The sequence below is a fragment of the Pelophylax lessonae genome (assembly GCF_965119305.1).
Source record: "Pelophylax lessonae genome assembly, chromosome: 3".
In the NCBI taxonomy this organism is placed as follows: Eukaryota; Metazoa; Chordata; class Amphibia; order Anura; family Ranidae; genus Pelophylax; species Pelophylax lessonae.
Window position 1 is genome coordinate 610,149,987 of NC_138770.1, and position 21,631 is coordinate 610,171,617.

Genomic DNA, 21,631 nt, shown 5'->3' on the forward strand with positions numbered 1-21,631 from the left:
CAGCGTACATGCCCCCTTTCAATGCAGTGACCAGCGTACATGCCCCCTTTCAATGCAGTGACCAGCGTACATGCCCCCTTTCAATGTAGTGACCAGCGTACATGCCCCCTTTCAATGTAGTGACCAGCGTACAGGCCCCCTTTCAATGTAGTGACCAGCGTACATGCCCCCTGCAGAGGTATGGCAGTGGGAGAGATGGGATCAGGCAGAGGGATGGTGGTGGGAGAGATGGGATCAGGCAAAGGGATGGCGGTGGGAGGGATGGTCATGGGATGAGGCAGAGCAGAGGGGGATGGCGGTGGAAAGGCTGGATGGATGGATGGATGGATGGTCATGGCCCATGATGACCATCCATCCAGCCTTTCCACCGCCATCCCCCTCTGCTCTGCCTCATCCCATGACCATCCATCCATCCAGCCTTTCCACCGCCATCCCCCTCTGCTCTGCCTCATCGCATGACTCATGGGATGAGGCAGAGCATAGGGGGATGGCGGTGGAAAAGCTGGATGGATGGTCATGGAGGACTGACAGGACAGGAGGACCACGAGGACTCACCGGTGGTGATGTCTTCTTCCAGCAGATGACCTCCGGTGGTCTGGTCTCCTCTCCGGTGCCGCCGTCACTCCCGTCCGGTGTCCACCCGACTCCATCGCCCGCGGTCCGGTCCACTGCTGCGAGTGACGTCAGCGGGGTCAGCGTTGGATGTCCTGGATGCTGTGATTGGTCCAGGCTGGAGGCTGGACCAATCACAGCCAGGAATCCACGAAGTGGGGGTTTCCAAGGAATCTGCCTTGCGCCCAGGTTACGCCCCCCACGCCCCCCAGAAGGCAGCCAATCGGCGCCTCTTCTGGGTGGTAACCCCACCCCCCCCACCCCCTCCACATCGGCTGGTGGCGGCGGCGGCGAACGCAATTTTTTTTTTTTTTCAAACTTTATTGCTCGTTTTGCAATCTTTTTTTTTTTTTTTATCTTTTTTTTTTTTCTTCCTTTTTTCAGGGGGGGCGGCGCCCTGGCGCCCCCTATGCACCGGCCGCCACTGTCCACTACCATTTGTTAGCAACCTTTGGCTTGTTCCTCAATTGCATTTCTGATTGTTCCCAACCTGCAATGACTCATTATCGACCTTTGGCTTGTTCCTCAACTATGCTTCTGCTTGATCCCTACCTACTATATCTGCTACTGGACCCCAACTTGCTCACCTCCTAGTGGTGTGATGCTGAGGACTATGACCTGGTAAAAACTGGTTAGTGCTTAGAACCTTAGGTGAACTTGTGTCATCCAGCAGGGTGACCTGCTTGTGTACGTATCCTGCTGGTTGATGGGAGCCTCTTTACTGCCATTGCTACTTGGTCTCAGAACCTGACTCCTGCAGGGACACCCTTACATATACCTAGTGAAGTGACTGGCATCGGGTGATACAATGAGATGAAACAAATCCTCCTACTTAAGCTGTACCTGTTTATCTGCAGCATGCTCTTCTCCACAGTCATTCAAAGTCCAGAATATTTACAGCTTGTTTGAGTTTTCTAAAAACATTGGGGGGGGGGGGGCTGAGAGCTGATTGGAGGGAAGGGACACACCCCCTTCACACAGCACACAGGAACAGAACTGAGGCTATCAATCACAGGCTGCATGCTGGAGCTCCCTCTCCTGTCACCTTTTTACCTCTTGGTGTTAGAAAAACATGATGGAAGAAACTCATGCAGAAAGCCAAGAAGTGAGGCAGCAGAGAGAAATGATGGTAGAGACAAGTAAACACTATAGAGGGACATGCTTTGTTCATTTTTCATGTCTTTACAACCACTTTAATGTTGACATGTCCCCCACTGATTTATGAGAAGAGTGAATTTTAATAAGAGGTCCTCTTTAGATCATTTATGGGCACCAGACAGTCTTGAGGCCCCCGAAGGTCATCTGCATGGTTTACACATTAATTTACAAGGTCATATATCGTTTGATGGACCCTTTCTGGTCCTACAACATTATACAACATTCACACATTGATTGTGTTTAGCTGAATAATGCTCCACCTATAAACAGACCTAATTACAGGAGATTTGTAGCATCCACTAATCCTCTCCAGAAACACTGTAAAGTAATCTGAATTCAGCAATATTGGCACAAGAACGTGAATTCCATGTGTTATACAGCACTACTACAGATAAACTTTGAAGTTATCAGTGATTGCTGTGTTATTGCATTCTCTTTTATTTCCTTTATTGATCATATAATAAAAATTGTAATGTGTTCCATTCACATCACAAATTAAATTAAGGCCAGGCATAAACAAAACATTAAACCGCTATTCAGCATTTTCTTTTTGAGAGTGAAAAAACCCTGTAGGAAAATGATAGCTGTAGAACAAAACAAAAAAAAAAGTATATTAAGTATAAGTATATAAAAGTAAGTATATGTTAAGTATATAAAATTATATTATAAGTATAATAAAATTCATACTTTACACAGATCATTAGATACTGTAAGCAAAGTAGCGTATGTTTTCGGCGTATAAAACGCGCCAGCGTATAACACGCGCCAGCGTATAACACGCACCTAAATTTTAGGAGAGAAATTTCAGGAAAAAAGCTGAAATTTGAAATTAACAGCTTTGAACTCAGAACATTTTTTTAAATCAAATGCAGTCTCACCAGTGCACACGAATGCAGCCCTTCGCCAGCGTAGTGTCCATCATTGCAGCCTCGCCAGCGTAGTGTCCATCATTGCAGCCTCGCCAGCGCAGTGCCCATACATGCAGCCTCGCCAGCGCAATACCCATAATTACAGCCTCACCAGCGCAGTGCCCATAATTGCAGCCTCACCAGCGCAGTGCCCATAGTTGCAGCCTCGCCAGCGCAGTGCCAGTAATTGCAGCCTCGTCAGCGCAGTGCCAGTAGTTGCAGCCTCGCCAGCGCAGTGCCAGTAATTGCAGCCTCGCCAGCGCAGTGCCAGTAATTGCAGCCTCGCCAGCGCCATTGATTCTACTTGGATCACTTTTTAAAAAGTCCAGGAAGCAGCGCCAGGAGGTAGAAGTGGGCGGGCGGGGCAGAGGAGAAGGAAGGACGCACGCGCTGTCGTAAGAAGTCCCAGCGCCTATGATAGACGTTGGCATAGGAGGCGGGGCTTCCGATGACAGCGCGTCCTTCCTTCTCCTCGTCTCCGCCCGCCCCCTTCTGCCTCTCGGCGCTGCTTCCTGGACTTTTTTTTTCATATCGGCGTATAACATGCACTCCATTTTTAGGAGGAAAAAGTGCGTGTTATACGCCGATAAATACGGTATTCTGTTTTTATCAAGAATTCTAGGTACGGCATTTAATACATAGTTACATTGGTCCAGCCTAAACCGATGTAACTATGCATAAACCATACCTGTGGGATACCTCTTTATTGCCCTGCTGCATCATAAACAGAGGGGGTTTGTTCTCCGATAGGAAGAGGTAGGACAGTGGCGTCACGCTCTCCACCTCATCAAATCAAAGAATGCTTTGGTTTGTCCTAACTGTTCCTTTTTTGGGCAGCTTGGTACAGTGGTAAAAAAATAATTTCCTCCTTCAGAATTTGTAAGTTTGCCCACTTACAAAGAAATTAAGGGTCTATAATTTTTTATCATAGCTGTATTTAAAATGATAGAGACACAATATCAACCAAAAACCCAGAAAAAACACATGATACAAATGCTATAAATTGGGGTTGCAGTGCAGTAAAATAAGTATTTGATCCCCTACAATAATTCTGACTCCCACAGACTGGCTACAGCATGTGCTCATGGTTTACACAGATTAAGTCCTGTAAATTTAAGAAGGTGCTCCTAACGACAACTCGTTATGTGTATAAAAGACATCTGTCCACAGAATCTCTTTCTTCCATTCAAACTTCACCATCATGGGCAAGACCAAAGAGATGTCATAGGACATCAGGGACAAGATTGTAGACCTGCACAAAACTGGAATGGGCTACAAGACCATCAGCAAGAAGCTTGGTGAGAAGGAAACAACTGTTGTAGTGATTATTCGCAAATGGAAGAAATACAAAATAACCATCAATCGTCTCGGGCCAGAGCTCCTTGCAAGATTTTGCCTCATGGGGTAAGGATGATCATGATGAAAGTGAGGGATCAGTCCAGAACTACACGGGAGAAGCTTGCGAATAATCTCAAGGCAGCTGGGACCACAGTCACCAAACAAACCATTGGTAAAACATTGGGCCACCATGGATTGAAATCCTGCAGTGCCTGCAAAGTCCCCTTCCTCAAAAAGGCACAAGTACAGGGATGTCTAAAGTCTGCCAGTGAACATCTAAATGATTCAGAGAAGGATTGGGAGAAAGTGCTGTGGTCAGATAAGACCAAAATTTAGCTCTTCGGGACTGATTTGACTCCCCATGTTTGGAGGAAGAAAAATACTGACTGTGGCTCTAAGCACAAGCACAGAGGTGGAAACATTATGCTTTGGGGCCATTTCTCTGCTAAAGATACAGGCCGATTTTGCTGCATTGAGGAGCCAATGGGCAGGGCAATGTATTGTAAAATCTTGGATGAGAACCTTCTTCCCTCAGCCAGAACACTGAAGATGGGTCATAGATGGGTCTTCCAGTACGACAATGACCCAAAACATTCCACCAAGGCAACAGAAACGTAGCTCAAGAAGATGCACATTAAGTAAATATAGTGGCCTAGCCAGTCTCCAGACCTTAATCCTATAGAAAATTTATGGAGGGAGCTGAAACTTTGAGTTTCCAAGTGACAGACAAAAAACCTTAGGGATTTGGAGAAAATCTGTAAAGGAGAGTGGACCAAAATCCCTCCTGAGATGTGTGCAAACCTGATAACCAACTACAAGAAATGTCTTACCTTGGTGCTTGCCAACAAGGGTTTCTCCACCAAGTACTAAGTCATGTTTTGCTTGGGGATCAAATACTTATTTTACTCACTGAACTGCAACTCAGTTTATAACAATTGTATCGTGTATTTTTCCGGATTTTTGGTTGATATTCTGCCTCCATCATTTAAAATACTGTACACCTATGATAAATTTTTTTAGACCCTTCATTTCTTTGTAAGTGGGAAAACTTACAAAATCTGCAAGGGATCAAATACATATTTTCCCCACCGTATGTCAAATAAAAAAAGGAATTAATATACTGAATACAATCATTACAGATATTAGCCCCATACAGTAACCAGAATACTATATTTTCAGTCTAGATATCCTTTAAAGTATCTATGGTCAAATTGTAAATTCATATATGAATTTACACCTTGAATTACAATTAATTTTAGCCTACTCCTATTAATCTGAATGATCTTGAAGTTTGTAAACACACATTATAAAGATCCCCACACATTTACTTCCTCAAATTCTGTGACACCTCAGCATGCCCTGTGTGGTGGCCCTGCTGTGTCACACATTTCACAGAGCCTGCCCTCTGAACTACAGTGCAGAGAGGAGGAGTTTCAGGAGGTGAAGTCTGTACAGGAATTACAGATTGCAGGCAGAAAGGTACCATGGGGTAGGTAGTCTTTGAAAATGGAAGTAGGCAGCAGAGGAAAATTGCAATGCATGCAGGGAATCAAGAAAGTTTTGGAAAGAGATGACCAGCAGACAGGCAGCACTCACAACATGAAAGAAGATTTGGGAACTGTGGAACCACTTTATATGTTCTGAAGAAGGGAAACCATACCTTACAAAATAAAATGAGAAGAAAAGTGAGATAGCGAAAGAGAGAGAGTATTCCCCCATCTCTGTTCACCACAATAATTTTTTTTTTTCTCTGTTGTGTTGGGTGAAAGGGAGGGAGGGAAGGGGAGGGAAGGGGGGGGGGAGAAATTTTTTTTAGGAAAATAGCAGATAGAGATGTTATATATCATAATATATATTATGAAAAAGATGTATATGTTGTTGGAAATGTTATGTATAACCATGTGAATTCCTAAATAAAAAAGAGATAAATTGCAAAGAAAGAAGATTTTTCAAGTAAGCTTATTGCATTGTCAAATACAACTATTGTTTCTAATATTTTCATAATGCTGATTTTATAAAATCAAAGTTTATACACTCGCCGACCGCCTAACTGGGAAAATACGTCATTTGTTTGACTTGAAATACTGGGATTATGGCTGCAGCTAGGTGAAATAACCCCGGTAACTTCTTTTCCCTCAGGTGCCCGTCAGGGTGCCAGGAAACCAGACCACATAGAAATGTAGGTAAAATTAGGCAGTTTATTGGAGCAAACAGCAATAAACGCACAGCAAGAATGAGGACGTGAGAGCAGGAACAAGCCGGGGTCAAGTCCAGACTCCAGAAGCGGGTAGTCATCCAATTCGGGGTCGAGTCCAGAAGCGGGTAGTCTGCCGATGCGGGGTTGAGAGCCAGGAGAGTCATCAGCCAAGCCAGGTCATACACAGAGGAACAAGGAGAACAAAAAACTGCTAGCAGAGATGCATCTTGGAGAACAAACACATGGGCAAGGACTGCAAGACATCAGGTGATAGATATAGTCAGGTGTGCAGCATCATCAATATGTGACACCCAGGCAGCAGGCAAGTGATGATACAATCAGAGTTTATAAGAGGCAGCAGTCTGCATATGTCCAAGATGGCTGCCAACAGGTGGGCAAGGTAAGACTTTGACAGGGCAGGACTTTCAGATAAAATATCACCACGGAAAGTTTTTATTTTTAGAAGCGGCGGAAGGGGTGCTCCCCCACCTCTCCCTGGTGGTTCATGGGCTTACATTACCGATCGCTGAGTCCAGGAAACCAGCTGGTGCCAGCAGAGGTTTGCCACAGAGATAAGCGACAGCAGGATGGCTGCCGCTCATATCTATGCCCTTAGAGGACTCAAGTGAGGTCATGACATCAATTCTTGTTCTCAGGCCATGTAAACACTGCTTTTGTTTCTTAAAGCAAAAGATAATATATATATATATATACTGTATATAGATATATATATCTATATACACTATATATATATATATATGTTTTTTAAAATCTTTTGCTTTAGAGATAGAGGAGAGAGTTAGGATCTTTTTGACCCCAGATCTCTCCATAAAGAGGACCTGTCATGCTGTATTGCTATCGCAAGGGATGTTTAAATTTTTTGGATAGCAATAAAAGTGCTAAAGAAAAAAAATTAAGGGAAAAGTGTAAAAATAAAAAAGTGGAATAAAACAAATGATAAAAAAAAATTGTAAAGTGCTCACACAGTTGTGAATGCATACGTAGGTCATGCCCACATATGTAAACAGCATTCAAACCACACATGTGAGGTATCATCAGGAATTTCAGAGTGAGAAAAATATTTTTAGAATTCCTCTGTAACTCTCAACTGGTAACCTGTAGAAATTTTTAAAGTGATGCCTTCAGAGATTTTTAAGTACCTTGATTTGGCGCCATTTCAGGAGCATGCGCAATTTTAAAGCATGACATATTTGATACAGATATCTAATATGGAGTTGCGCTAATAATAGATAAATAATCCAAACAACAGTTATAGCAAGAGTCCAAACGTGATGAAAGTGTTCTTAAACGGTATCCACACCATCCACCATGTTGCAGTGTGTGATTCTTCAATTAACACCTCCACCAGAGATAAAATGCTTGCTCACCAGTTTGCATAGACCTCCTATCACAAAAGGTCAGTAGCACTTGTGGCCTTATACCCAGCCGGGGCCTTTACACCGTCCAGAGAACCTCAATAAACCCTGTCAGAGCCTTGACCACATCCAGAAACCTTTTTAGGAGTGTGGACTGACCATCCGGGGGGGGGGGAAGGGGGGGCGTTAGCTTATGGGATACCCAAAATACAGAAAACTAGCCATAGCATAAAATCCTTAAAACTTTAATTCAAATAGTCAAAATATTGCACTTACATCAACCAAGATGTGTAATTGCCTTAAAAACAAGCAAGCCAGCCTGTTAGCTCCAATCTCATCAGGAGGCAATTTACAAGATGATATACGGCCCTTCAGTCCCAATCTCCCTAGATAGTGAATTCTCTCTCCTCTGGCCAGGAGACATAACGACACACAGCACTCAAGCTTAGCGTAGAAACATCTGATTTTATTGCAAGTTTCGCTCATATTTAAGGCAATTGTCAATTGTTTATGCAAAATATCCAACTGTCAAGTGTTCAAATGAATGAATGGAAAGGTGTTTAACATGTCAACGTCTCGCCATCTATATGCAAAATACAGCTGTCTGATGTCCAGGGTGTATGAATGAGTGTTAGTCTGGCTCATTACTATGTAATTGCAAGGGACCACATTCCATTGATAAGTGGGCATAAGCTGAAATATATTATGAAATATAATAAGGCATGTTAATACAATCTTTCACAGCCGAATTAGCAACAGACTCAAGGAATGCAGTGACATCAGCACGTTACTCCGCCCTACACGTTTCATCAAAAAAGGACGTCCGGGGCACTGGTGGCGTGCAATGTCACTGCATTAAATACAATGGATGTTAACTAAGCCTCAGTCTGAGCCTCGGAGTGCCACTCAAAACATAAATAAAACAACTAAACCTTAACTACAAATAAATACAATCGGGAAGGGACACAATCACCAAATATTCAAAAGCTGCGGTAGAGTGGAAAGTTCTTATTGCTCACTTCTCTTGTTACTACCAGGAAGATAAAAAAAACAAGTGCAATGACAGCATCCACACCAATTGTTACTGAGCAACTAAATTCCAACCACAGGAAGTGTCATTTTTCTTAAATGAAGTCACTACATTGAATCATCCTAAATGCCACCTAGTGGTTGAAAAACATATAGCTCTAAAGATAATATGGGAATGAACACGATAACGGCATCCTCCTAACTTTCCAAAGAAACTACTATATTAATGCAACTACACTCAAACCATAAGATGTGTTACATTTGCTCTGATGGAATCATCACACTCAATTCCTATATGACATCTCTAGGTTAGAAACCCCATAATGCCAAAAAGGTTCAAAGTGTAATAATACTAAAAGATTCTCACAGCATGTAATGTTGTGACATTCTATAAAAATTCACACAATTGTCCAGACTAGCTACTAATGGATAAAAATTATATAGCACCAAAAATGTTTTTTAAAACATAGTTACAGTTATGCAACTAAATTCTGAACTCAGGAGATGCCACATTTCCCTTAATGGGGTCATAACAAGAAAACTTTGGCTACGCTCCCGTGTTCGCCCCGGGGGGGGGGGGGGGGTTCTCCCCTTACCTTGTAGTCCAGGATCTATACCATCCGGTGGCTTACCATATACCAGACAGGTGTGATAATATTTGATTACACTGTTTTTCATATTCGTTTGACCTATTTAAATAGACACAATTATAAGAGATATCAAATGTTATATGATACCACGCCATTTGCATATATTGATGATGTATATGGGATTTTTTCCTTCATATGTATTTATCTATTATACTTATATTTTTCTTTTTTTCTTTTTTCTACTTTAGTGCTCTTGTTTGAATCTTGTGTAGAATATACCCCTTTTTAAAAAATACCCCTGAGGAAGCCGCTAATGCCGTGAAACATGTCGGGTTATATCTGTGGGTATCTGCATTTTCCCGCACAGACATAATTTTCAAATGGTAAAGGGTAAATAACATCACGGTTTACCCCTATGTAGGATTTGTCATATATAAACACTGTCTGTACTCTATGTATAAGAACATGATCTACAATGGTTGATTGTTTTTATCATTAATGTGTCTACATTATCAGTGTATCTGTTAATATACAGTATACATTTTAATATTGTTTGTTTTCCTTTTTCAATAAAATAAAGAATCTATTTGACATTTTATATCTATCTATTCTTTGCTTACCAGCACCCCTGCTTTGAAAGTCCCTTGCTTTATGCGCCCTACCCCTCTCCTTCTAATAAGAAAACTTTCTTAGTGACACCCAGTGGCAAAAAACCATATAGCCCCAAAACATTTTTAAGCATTATTGTATTGCTATAATTATCCACGGGAAATATTCCATTTGCTTGCACAGAGTCACTATCATCAGAAGTGACATTATTTAGATGACTCCAACTGTTACCTACAAGGCGCTTTACAAACACCAAAACATAAATGTATTTAATTAGAAATAAATCCCATTTGAATTATGTATAAAAACTGCAAAGAAGAAAACGGGGCTTTCCCGGTGCTAGACTACCCCACTCAGTATGACACTGTTGACAAGAATGTTTAAAACATCAATTTTATTCATATCAAAAAATTATAAATAAAATTCAATCCAACACATGATTGGTTCATACTGTGATGACTATGTCATTATACAACAGTAAAATAAATAGAAATAGTAAAATGACCCTTTCTTCAAAACCCAGGCTTAACCTCTCACAGAGACACACTGAATAACCGTGTGCCCATGTGCATATCAAAGGGCAAGGCCGTCCCAACGCGTTTTGCTTCTAAAGCTTTCTCAGGGGTATTGGGCGAAGAGGGTTCACAATGTCAGATTAATATGATTGTGATTTTAATAAAGAAGGGGTAGTAAATGTTTGCCATAGTCCAGATTGTTGATAAGCCAAGACATCTGTGATTCTCAATCATATATAAAAGCGAGGCAAGATCTCCTGCACCATAAAGGAAAAAAGAGAGAGCGGTCCCACTGCATCCAGGTGTCCAACCCAATTTAGGGGGGAAAAAAGGTTTCTAAATATGCGTCAACATATTTCCTCAAAATCCCATTCAGTACAGACTTCACATCAATTATGATATTAATAGAAAAGAGATGGCACACCAAAACACAGCCTCACACAGGGCTTGGTCACACCAGGATACAGCCTCAAGTATCTTGATGAATCCAGACAAAATACTCACTAGTCTCCCCCACCACCAAACATCAACTAGAATTATCATTATTCCAAAATTAGGGCAAAGCAACGTGCTGATGTCACCGCGTTCCTCAAGTCCCGAAGGACTGGCTACTGCTAATTCAGCCGGCCAGCTTTCTTGTTTTTAAGGTGATTACACATCTTGCTTGATGTAAGTGCAATATTTTGAGTACTTGAATAACAGCTTTAAGGATTTCATGCTATGGCGTGTTTTTCGTATTTTGGGGATCCCATATGCTAACGCCCCCTGGATGGTCGTTCCACACTCCTTAAGAGGTCTCTGGATATTGTTAAGGCTTTATTGAGGTTCTCTGGACAGTGTAAAGGCTCCAGGTGGGTTTAAGGCTGCTGACCTTCCATGATAGGAGGTCTTTACAAGCTGGTAAGCGAGCATTTTATCTCTGAGGGAGGTGTTAATTGAAGGATCACACACTGCAAGGTGGTGGATGGTGTGGATACCTTTTCAGAAACGCTTTTATTGCGATTGGACTCTTGCTATTACTGTTATTTGGATTCATTTATTCATTATTATCGCAACTCCATATTTGATACATCATTTGGGACTGTGTTACTGTATATCTCACAGATGAGTTACTGCTTAACTGTTTGATATCTTTGATTATTAGCGCAGTTTCTTCCCTAATTTTGGTAATTCATGTTAGGTATGCATTATCTACTCAGCGGAGCATAATCTTTCATATTATACAAAAAATTGGGGTATATATTATTATTATTTTTTTTTTTTTTTAATTAATTATAGTGTTTTTTTCTCCAAAAAATTGCAACGACCGTCATTTTATTCTCTAGGGTCTCTGCTAAAAATGTATATACAGTGGGTACGGAAAGTATTCAGACCCCCTTACATTTTTCACTCTTTGTTATATTGAAGCCATTTGCTAAAATCATTTAAGTTCATTCTTCTTCCTCATGAATGTACACATAGCACCCCATACTGACAGAAAAACACAGAATTGTTGACATTGTTGCAGATTTATTAAAAAAGAAAAACTGAAATATCACATGGTCCTAAGTATTCAGACCCTTTGCTGTGACACTCATATATTTAACTCAGGTGCTTTCCATTTCTTCTGATCATCCTTGAGATGGTTCTACACCTTCATTTGAGTCCAGCTGTGTTTGATTATACTGATTGGACTTGATTAGGAAAGCCACACACCTGTCTATATAAGACCTTCCAGATCACAATGCATGTCAGAGCAAATGAGAATCATGAGGTCAAAGGAACTGCCTGAAGAGCTCAGAGACAGAATTGTGGCAAGGCACAGATCTGGCCAAGGTTACAAAAAGATTTCTGCTGCACTTAAGGTTCCTAAGAGCACAGTGGCCTCCATAATCCTCAAATGGAAGACGTTTGGGACGACCAGAACCCTTCCTAGAGCTGGCCGTCCGGCCAAACTGAGCTATCGGGGGAGAAGAGCCTTGGTGAGAGAAGTAAAGAAGAACCCAAAGATCACTGTGGCTGAGCTCCAGAGATGCAGTCAGGAGATGGGAGAAAGTTGTAGAAAGTCAACCATCACTGCAGCCCTCCACCAGTCGGGGCTTTATGGCAGAGTGGCCCGACGGAAGCCTCTCCTCAGTGTAAGACACATGAAAGCCCGCATGGAGTTTGCTAAAAAACACCTGAAGGACTCCAAGATGGTGAGAAATAAGATTCTCTGGTCTGATGAACTTTTTGGCCTTAATTCTAAGCGGTATGTGTGGAGAAAACCAGGCACTGCTCATCACCTGTCCAATACAGTCCCAACAGTGAAGCATGGTGGTGGCAGCATCATGCTGTGGGGGTGTTTTTCAGCTGCAGGGACAGGACGACTGGTTGCAATCGAGGGAAAGATGAATGCGGCCAAGTACAGGGATATCCTGGACAAAAACCTTCTTCAGAGTGCTCTGGACCTCAGACTGGGCCGAAGGTTTACCTTCCAACAAGACAATGACCCTAAGCACACAGCTAAAATAACAAATAAGGAGTGGCTTCACATCAACTCCGTGACTGTTCTTGAATGGCCCAGCCAGAGCCCTGACTTAAACCCAATTGAGCATCTCTGGAGAGACCTAAAAATGGCTGTCCACCAACGTTTACCATCCAACCTGACAGAACTGGAGAGGATCTGCAAGGAGGAATGGCAGAGGATCCCCAAATCCAGGTGTGAAAGACTTGTTGCATCTTTCCCAAAAAGACTCCTGGCTGTATTAGATCAAAAGGGGGCTTCTACTAAATACTGAGCAAAGGGTCTGAATACTTAGGACCATGTGATATTTCAGTTTTTCTTTTTTAATAAATCTGCAACAATGTCAACAATTCTGTGTTTTTCTGTCAGTATGGGGTGCTATGTGTACATTCATGAGGAAGAAGAATGAACTTAAATGATTTTAGCAAATGGCTGCAATATAACAAAGAGTGAAAAATTTAAGGGGGTCTGAATACTTTCCGTACCCACTGTATATATATATATATATATATATATATATATATATATATATATATATATATATATATATATATATATATATATATATAATATATATATATACTGTTTGGCGGTTCTAGGTAATTTTCTTGTAAAAAAAAAAATAAAAAAAAAATAACAGTGTCAGAAAAAGGCCTGGTCAGTGGTCAGCAAGTGGATACATTGTGATCTTTAGGGAACATTTTAGTCAGGTCGATCCATGAGCTCTTATTTATCAACTTGATCCTTGGCTAAGGATGTACATGGTACTTTGACTTCTTTCCAAGATAATTTGAAGCCCCATCCCTCCCAATGGTAAGCCCTGTCCCAACTGTTGAATGCTGGTAGAACCTCTACTGCAGAAGATATGGCATTAGCCAGCTAAATGACAGGGGGTATTTGCAGGTAAAATCCTAATCAGTGTATACATGCAGCTGCTTCAAAAAAACACACATTGCTTAGTGGTAGTAAAAGCATTTATAAATAATGAAAATGGAAAACATTGGTGGGATGGATCAGAGTTTAATCAAGGGGCCCTAAGTTGCATCATGGAGCAAAATCATGGAAAAAGCGATTTACTTCAAAGACACATTAAAGAAAATTGCTGAATTAAATAAAGATGTGTTTACAATCAGCACATGGCTCTCTGTGTATGTAGTATCCTGAATAAGAGGGGTCAATAGAAAACATACATTTCCGGCTCGGCAAAGGTTTGGTGTAACTGTTTTCTTAACCACTTGCCTACTGTGCACTTAAACCCCCTTCCCATCCAGACCAATTTTTAGCTTTCAGCGCCCTCACACTTTGACTGACAATTACGCGGTCATGCTACACTGTACCCATATGAAATTTTTATCATTTTTTTCACACAAATAGAGCTTTCTTTTGGTGGTATGTAATCACCTCTGGGTTTTTTATTTTTTTCAAAAAAAAAAGAAAAAAGACAGAAAATTTTGAAAAAAAAAAAAGTTTTTCTTAATTTCTGCGAGTAAATTTTGAAAATAAATTTTTCTCCTTCACTGAAGGGCGCTGATGAGGCGGCACTGATGGGCACTGATAGGCTGCACTGATGGGCACTGATGAGGTGGCACTTATGGGCACTGATGAGGTGGCACTTATGGGCACTGATGAGGAGGTACTAATATGCCGCACTGATGAGCACTGATAGGCAGCACTGATAGGCGGCACTGATGAGCACTGATAGGCGGCACTGATGAGCACTGATAGGCAGCACTGCTGGGCACTGAGAGGTGGCACTGCTGGGCACTGAGAGGTGGCACTGCTGGGCACTTAGAGGCGGCACTGACGGGTGGCACTGATGGGCACTGATAGATCGGCACTGGCGGATGGCACTGATGGACACTGACGGATGGCACTGATGAGCACTGATGGGCGGCACTGATGAGCACTGATGGGCAGCACCATCAGTGCCCACACTCAGTGCCCATAGTGCTGCCAGTCAGTGCTCATCAGTGCCTAGATGAGCAGGCACTGATAGGCACTGACTGACAGCACTATGGGCACTGATTGTGGGCATTGATGGGGGGCACTGATGGCGGGCACTGTGGGCACTGATGGTGGCAATTTGTGTATGTGTTTTACCTCTAGTAATCAGGGCACTGGTGATCGGTGCCCTGATTACATTTCTTCTGTGTCCCCGGCGCTGTGAGGCTCCCCCTCCTTCCTCACACTGCAGGCTCCGTGTGAGGAAGGCGCGCTGGCGATGAGAGATGATCTCATATGTTTACATATGAGATCATCTCTCATTGGACGGTCCGATCACGTGGTGAATGGCCGCTGTGATTGGCCATTCACCACGATCTGTGATCGGCTGTGTCCAAGGAACACGGCCGACATAAAGATTTTCCCTGATGTGTGCTCGCGGGAGCGCGCGGGGAGACTGTTTCTGGGAGGCCGTATAAAGACGGCCTCCCGAAAATTCAAGTCCACGCTGCAGCCGTATATAGGCTCAGCGCGGATGGGAGGTAGTTAAATATGATCTTTGATCTTTTAATATTAGACTCACTTGCATTGTGGGAAATCACTTTAAAAATTTGGAGTATATGGTTCATCATAATCCTGTGTATTTTATACACTGGATATAAACATAACATTTATTATAATATATTTTTATTTATTTGATTCTTATTTGCTGGTTTTGTATATCTTATAGTGATGGCTGTGTAGTACCCTTAGGGCTCTTTCACACGGTCCGCCTCCGTAGGCGGATCCGTGCTGCTCAGCGGGGATCGATCCGCGATCCCTGCTGAGCCGGCGTATGACAGCTCCGTCTCCGCTTGCAGGGCGGAGAGGGAGGTGTCACAGCCCCCGCTGCTCTCTATGGGGAATTGGATGAGAGCAGACCGCCTGTCCGCTATCATCCGATCCGATACCTGAACGTATGGAAAAATAGGGTTTCCATCAATCCAGATTTCACGGACAGGATCTGATACGGGTGGCAGCGGGTGGCAGCGGGAGTGTCTCCGCTGACATCCGCTGCCCCATAGAGCTGCATGGAGGATCCGATCAGATCCGCCTAAAAAACTGACAGGCGGATCTAAACGGACATCCCGTGTGAAAGAGCCCTTATCATCATACTCGCTGTCCAAACTTAAAGTGCAATTCCACTTTTGTTGAGAAAAAAAAAAAACAATTCCTTCTGGGTGATCTAGAACAGCCTATTTAAACGAGGGTGCCGTGAGGTTTTTTCAGGTGTGCCTTGGCAAAATGCCTAAAAATTGATCAAAATTTGTATACAAGCCAGCAGGTGGATCAAGTCTGCCTTTTAGTTACACAAAGCCATGTGTTCTCAATATGCACCATTACGACTTTCTAGACACTGGCAGCCTAACAACCAATGACATTATCAGGTAATAAGGAGGATGTCTGTTGCCTCCACAGCATCCTTGTTTGACCCTCCTTTGCCCCTCTCCCTCAACACCTCAACACTGGGGTGACGTTAACTGACTGATGGAGAGAAATTGAGGGAGAAGAGATACATTGGAATACTCGTCAGTACCAGTGTGCAAAAGTGTATTTGCTTTGGAAAATTAAATCACCTCTAAGGTTGGGTGTCCTGCGTGTGGGTGTTGCTGCATTGGGTAAAGCTATTAGAATAGTTTTTTACATTTTAGATTGGTGACGCCTCAAGACTATTCATAATTTTAAAGGGTGCCTTGAGATTGTCTATATTTAAACAGGTGCCTTGACTTAAAAATAATGAAAAACACTGATCTAGAGTACAAGAATTTTTTAAAATCCTTACTGAAGATTCATACTTTTTTCTGTTCTGAAGAAATAGCTGCTTTGTTCACCTTGTCTTTTCTAGACTGATTCCTGAATGGAACAGCCAGCCCAGCACTCATTATAACTACCTGGGGAAATCTCAGTGTCCTGATGAGGAAAGCTACGGCGTTTGCATCCCTTTAGAAGTAGTTAGTCTTTATGGTTCGTTCACCCCATAATGCATTGTGGGAAACTCGGGTTCTGTATGTGTTTCCTGTACCATGTTCAAAACACACTGCATTTGAAGTCTGCAGTGGGTGTCAATGCTAATCCCAAATGCAGGTCGCAGAATTACCATGTGATCTGGTTACAGTGCGTTTTTTTTAAGTAGTGCATACATTCGTTTAGGTGTGGTCCAGTGTGATTTAGCCCATTCAAAATGAATGGGCTCAAATCGCACCGCACTACACCACATGTGAATTGCACAGGAATGCGCATCGTATTTCTGTGTGATTCCTGGTGTGAGCCGGCCCTTAGAAAGTATCATCAAAACTGAAATCCTATTACAGAGGATGTCTAAATATTTAATTGTATCTTGGCACAGACTGCTAAAAAAGTCAGTGAGCCAATCACAGGCAGACAAGCAGGAAATTAGATTTCTGGGGGCAATCTGTGCACCAACATTATACAGAACACCTCCAGGTTGCCACATTGCATTCAATTGTTTTTTTGGTAGTTTTAGAAAAAAACACGGATGCAGTGAAATTTAAAGGTAATTTAACCACTGACGGCGGAGCGGTGTAGCTATTATTCTGGGACGCCGTTGTATGATGGCGCACCAGAACAGCTTCTCTCGCGCGTCCCTGGGGGCGCACAGAGCGTCAATCGTCACGCGCCGTGTTGCTAGGACACTGCGCGATCCCGATCTCGGTAAAGAGTCAATGACATGACTCTTTACCCATGTGATCGGCTGTGTCCAATCACAGCCGTTCACATGTAAATGAGGAAGTGCCGTTATTCGGCTCTCCTCGGCTCACACTGTCAGTGTGTGAGGCAAGGAGAGCCGATCAGCGGCTCTTCCTCACAGGGGAGACAAAAACAAGTAATCAGGGCATTGATCATCAGTGCCCTGATTACACAAAATGTAAATAAAGTGCCAGTTACTGCCCAGCATCAGAGCCCACAGTGCCCGCCATCAGTGCCCCCCATCAGTGCCCACAATCAGTGCCCATAGTGCTGCCAGTCAGTGCCCATCAGTACCTGCTCATCTAGGCACTGATGGGCACTGACTGGCAGCATTATGGGCACTGATTGTGGGCACTGATGGTGCTTCCTATCAGTGGCCATCAGTGCCAACCATCAGTGCCACCCTTCAGTGTCCATCAGTGCCGCCTGTCAGTGCCCATCAGTGCCGCCCATCAGTGCCGCCTCTCAGTGCCCATCAGTGCCACCTCTCAGTGCCCATCAGTGCCACCAATCAGTGCTCATCAGTGCCACCTATCTGTGCTCATCAGTGCCGCCTATCAGTGCCATCTATCAGTGCCCATCAGTGTGGCATGTTAGTACCTCCTCACCAGTGCCACCTCATCGTGCCCATAAGTGCCACCTCATCAGTGCCCATAAGTGCCACCTCATCAGTGCCAATCAGTGCAGCCTATCAGTGCCCATCATTGCTGCTTCATCAGTGCACATCAGTGAAGGAGAAAAATGTATTTATTTTCAAAATGTACTCACAGAAAATAAGAAAAACTTTTTTTTTTCAAAATTTTCTGTCTTTTCTATTTTTTTATTGTAAGAAATAAAAAACTCAGAGGTGATTAAGTACCACCATAAGAAAGCTCTATTTGTGTGAAAAAAATTATAAATATTTCATATGGGTACAATGTAGCATGACGGCGCAAATGTCATTCAAAATGTGAGAGCGCTGAAAGCTAAAAATTGGCCTGGGCAGGAAGGGGGTGAAAGTTCACTGTAGGCAAGTGGTTAAAATAAAATAAAATTACAATATGGCCTGTGCAGCAGTTGTATATTTTTTATATTTTTTAACTAGAGTGGAGTTCTCCTCTAAGCCGGCAATAAGAAATTATCACTATCTTGTCTACTTTTTCTTAGTCTTCAAAGTATTTATCTGTTTTAGATTTTCTGTTCATATTCCTCCCTGACTTACTTCTTCTCTCACATGTAACTAGTTGACAACCCAACTGTCCCTCCCCGCTTCCCCCTAGCTACTTGTCTTTTTTAACTTACCTTCCTATTTATTGCCCCTATAACATCATAACAGGGGTCACTATAGTCTTTACTCCTCCAGGGCCAGTATGAGTGACAAAACGCGATATCAGACCCCTGCCCTTCTCACCAACTCGTGACCAATCTCACACCGCACTGTCACATACATAACAAAGCAGCTGCACCCTGCACAAAGATTTTCTAGATTGTGGGCACACAATCTAGGTGCCAACAGCCAGAGAGCAGTTGTCACTGGGCTACGTTAATTAAGCAATAACCCTTTAAACAGCCACCACCCCCTCTTTACAGAGAAGGAGGAAACTCACAATTTTAGTAATAACAACTATGATTTTTGAATAAACGTCTGTAACACACACTTTCACCCAGGGGCGTATCTACTGCAAGGCAAACAAAGCATTTGCCTTGGGTGGAATTTTTTAGTGGGGCAGTGCCACTCCCAGGCAGCTAGGAAACTACAAGCAGTGGCCTCGCTCCGGGGGGGCGGACCGCATCTGGGTGACACCAGGGGCGGCTGTGGACTAACCTTTAAGTGACAGGGAAGCAAAGTAGAAGCAGGAGGCAGTGGTGGCTGCTGCCTCCGATCCCAGAAGTAGCTCACTTGGCAGAGCAGGTCAGAGTCCCGGGCTGTGATCATGCCTCGGCAGCCTTGATACACACAGTTGGTAGTAATATATATAGTAAAGGTTGCATTTGTATTTAATAGTAGTTCTAGTTTTACACACTGATTTATTTTGCCTATAAATAAACTCTAAGTACACAGAGAAAAACTACAACTGAACAATTATTTTTCAATAAAAGAATATGGCAAACTGTTGTGTTCCTGCATTGCTAAAAATGTAAATGTGAAGCCAAGCCCTAGCCTGGTATAACTTGACCCTGTGGTAAACTACACATAAGTGCTATTAATTCAATATTTCATTTGTTTTTTTTTTCCGCAGGAGTGTTCTCCATATGCTGCTCATCTGTACGATGCTGAAGACCCCCGAACCCCACTGAGGACCCTCCCTGGCCTGTGTTTTGAATACTGCTACGATTTCTTTTACAACTGCCAGTACATTATCACCCTTCTCACCAATGACTCTGCCATAAGGGAGTCAGCAAAGGACATGGACTTGTTTTGTAATCTTATGGAATTGCCAGATCCAGATTACTGTTTCCCAGATGTGATACAAAACATGGACCTCAACAACAGGCTTGGGGCGGTGGTGGAGGACCAGGAAGGATGTCTTAAGATGTGTTTAGTAGAAGTGGCCAATGGTCTTAGAAATCCTGTGCTCATGATCCATGCTAATGATGGAACTCACAGGATGTTCATAGCGGAGCAGGTTGGGATAGTTTGGGTCTACTTACCAGATGGTGGACGGTTAGATGAGCCCTTTCTATACTTGCAGGACAGTGTGGTGTCCACTCCATGGCATGGAGATGAAAGGGGTTTCCTTGGCATGGCTTTCCACCCACAATTCCGCTACAATGGCAAATTCTATGTTTACTATTCCATATTGGATGATGAATATGTGGAGAAAATACGAATCAGTGAGTTTCGGGTCTCACGCTATGACATAAATAGAGCAGATAGGAGAACTGAAAGGTAAGCAGAATCAGATAAATATGGCAAAAAAGGGGGGAATAAATACTTTTTAATGCTTTTTAAACAGACATACGGAGGAGAGAATCTTGATATATGTACGTAACTGTATTGATACAGGTTAATTATGTAAAACTCTTTTTCTATATGTGGTCTGTAATATTTACAGTATCTCACAAAAGTGAGTACACCCCTCACATTTTTATAAATATTTTATTATATCGATTAATGTGACAACACTGAAGAAATGACATTTTGCTACAATGTAAAGTAGTGCGTGTACAGCTTAAATAACAGTGTAAATTTGCTGTCCCCTCAAAATAACTCAGCACACAGCCTTTAATATCTAAACCACTGGCAACAAAAGTGAGTATACCCCTAAGTGAAAATTAAAAAATTGAGCTCAAAGTGTCAATATTTTGTGTGGCCACCAATATTTTCCAGCACTGCCTTAACCCGCTTTGGCGTGGAGTTCACCAAAGCTTCACAGGTTGCCTCTGGAGTCCTCTTCCACTCCTCCATGATGACAGCTGGTGGATGTTAGAGACCTTGAGCTCCTCCAGCTTCCATTTACGGATGCTTTACAAATGCTCATTAGGGTTTAGATCTGGAGACATGCTTGGCCAGTCTATCACCTTTACCCTCAACTTCTTTAGCAAGGCAGTGGTCATCTTGGAGGTGTGTTTGGAGTCATGATGGAATACTGCCCTGCGGCCCAGTCTCCAAGGGGAGGGGATCAAACTCTGCTTCAGTATGTCACAGTACATGTTGGCATTCATTGTTCCCTCAATGAACTGTAGCTCCCTAGTGCTGGCAGCACTCATATTGCCCCAGACCATGACACTCCCACCACCATGCTTGACTGTAGGCAAGACACACTTGTCTTTGTACTCCTCCCCTGGTTGCCACCACACGCTTGACACCATCTGAACCAAATAAGTGAATCCTGGTCTCATAAGACCACAGGACATGGTTTGTCTTCAGCAAACTGTTTGTGGGCTTTCTTGTGCATCATCTTTAGAAGAGGCTTCATTCTGGGATGACAACCATGCAGACCAAATTGATGCAGTGTACAGCGTATGGTCTCAGCACTGACAGGCTGACCCCCCCTACTCCTTCAACCTCTGCAGCAATGCTGGCAGCACTCATACATCTTTTTCCCAAAGACAACCTCTGGATATGACACTGAGCACGTGAATTTAACTTCTTTAGTCGACCATGTCGATTACTCACTTTTGTTGCCAGCGGTTTAGACTTTA

General features: G+C 42.9%; 1 protein-coding gene across 1 annotated transcript in view; it reads left to right on the forward strand.

Annotated features, from left to right (window-relative positions):
* HHIPL2 (HHIP like 2) overlaps nt 1-21,631 on the forward strand; it is a gene marked incomplete at both ends in the record, with an annotated part of 85,044 nt that overhangs the window by 15,555 nt on the left and 47,858 nt on the right. Inside the window, one exon of the mRNA XM_082250983.1 lies at nt 19,726-20,375. Coding sequence (XP_082107109.1) covers nt 19,726-20,375 — 650 coding nt within the window. The remainder of the gene's footprint in view (nt 1-19,725; nt 20,376-21,631) is intronic.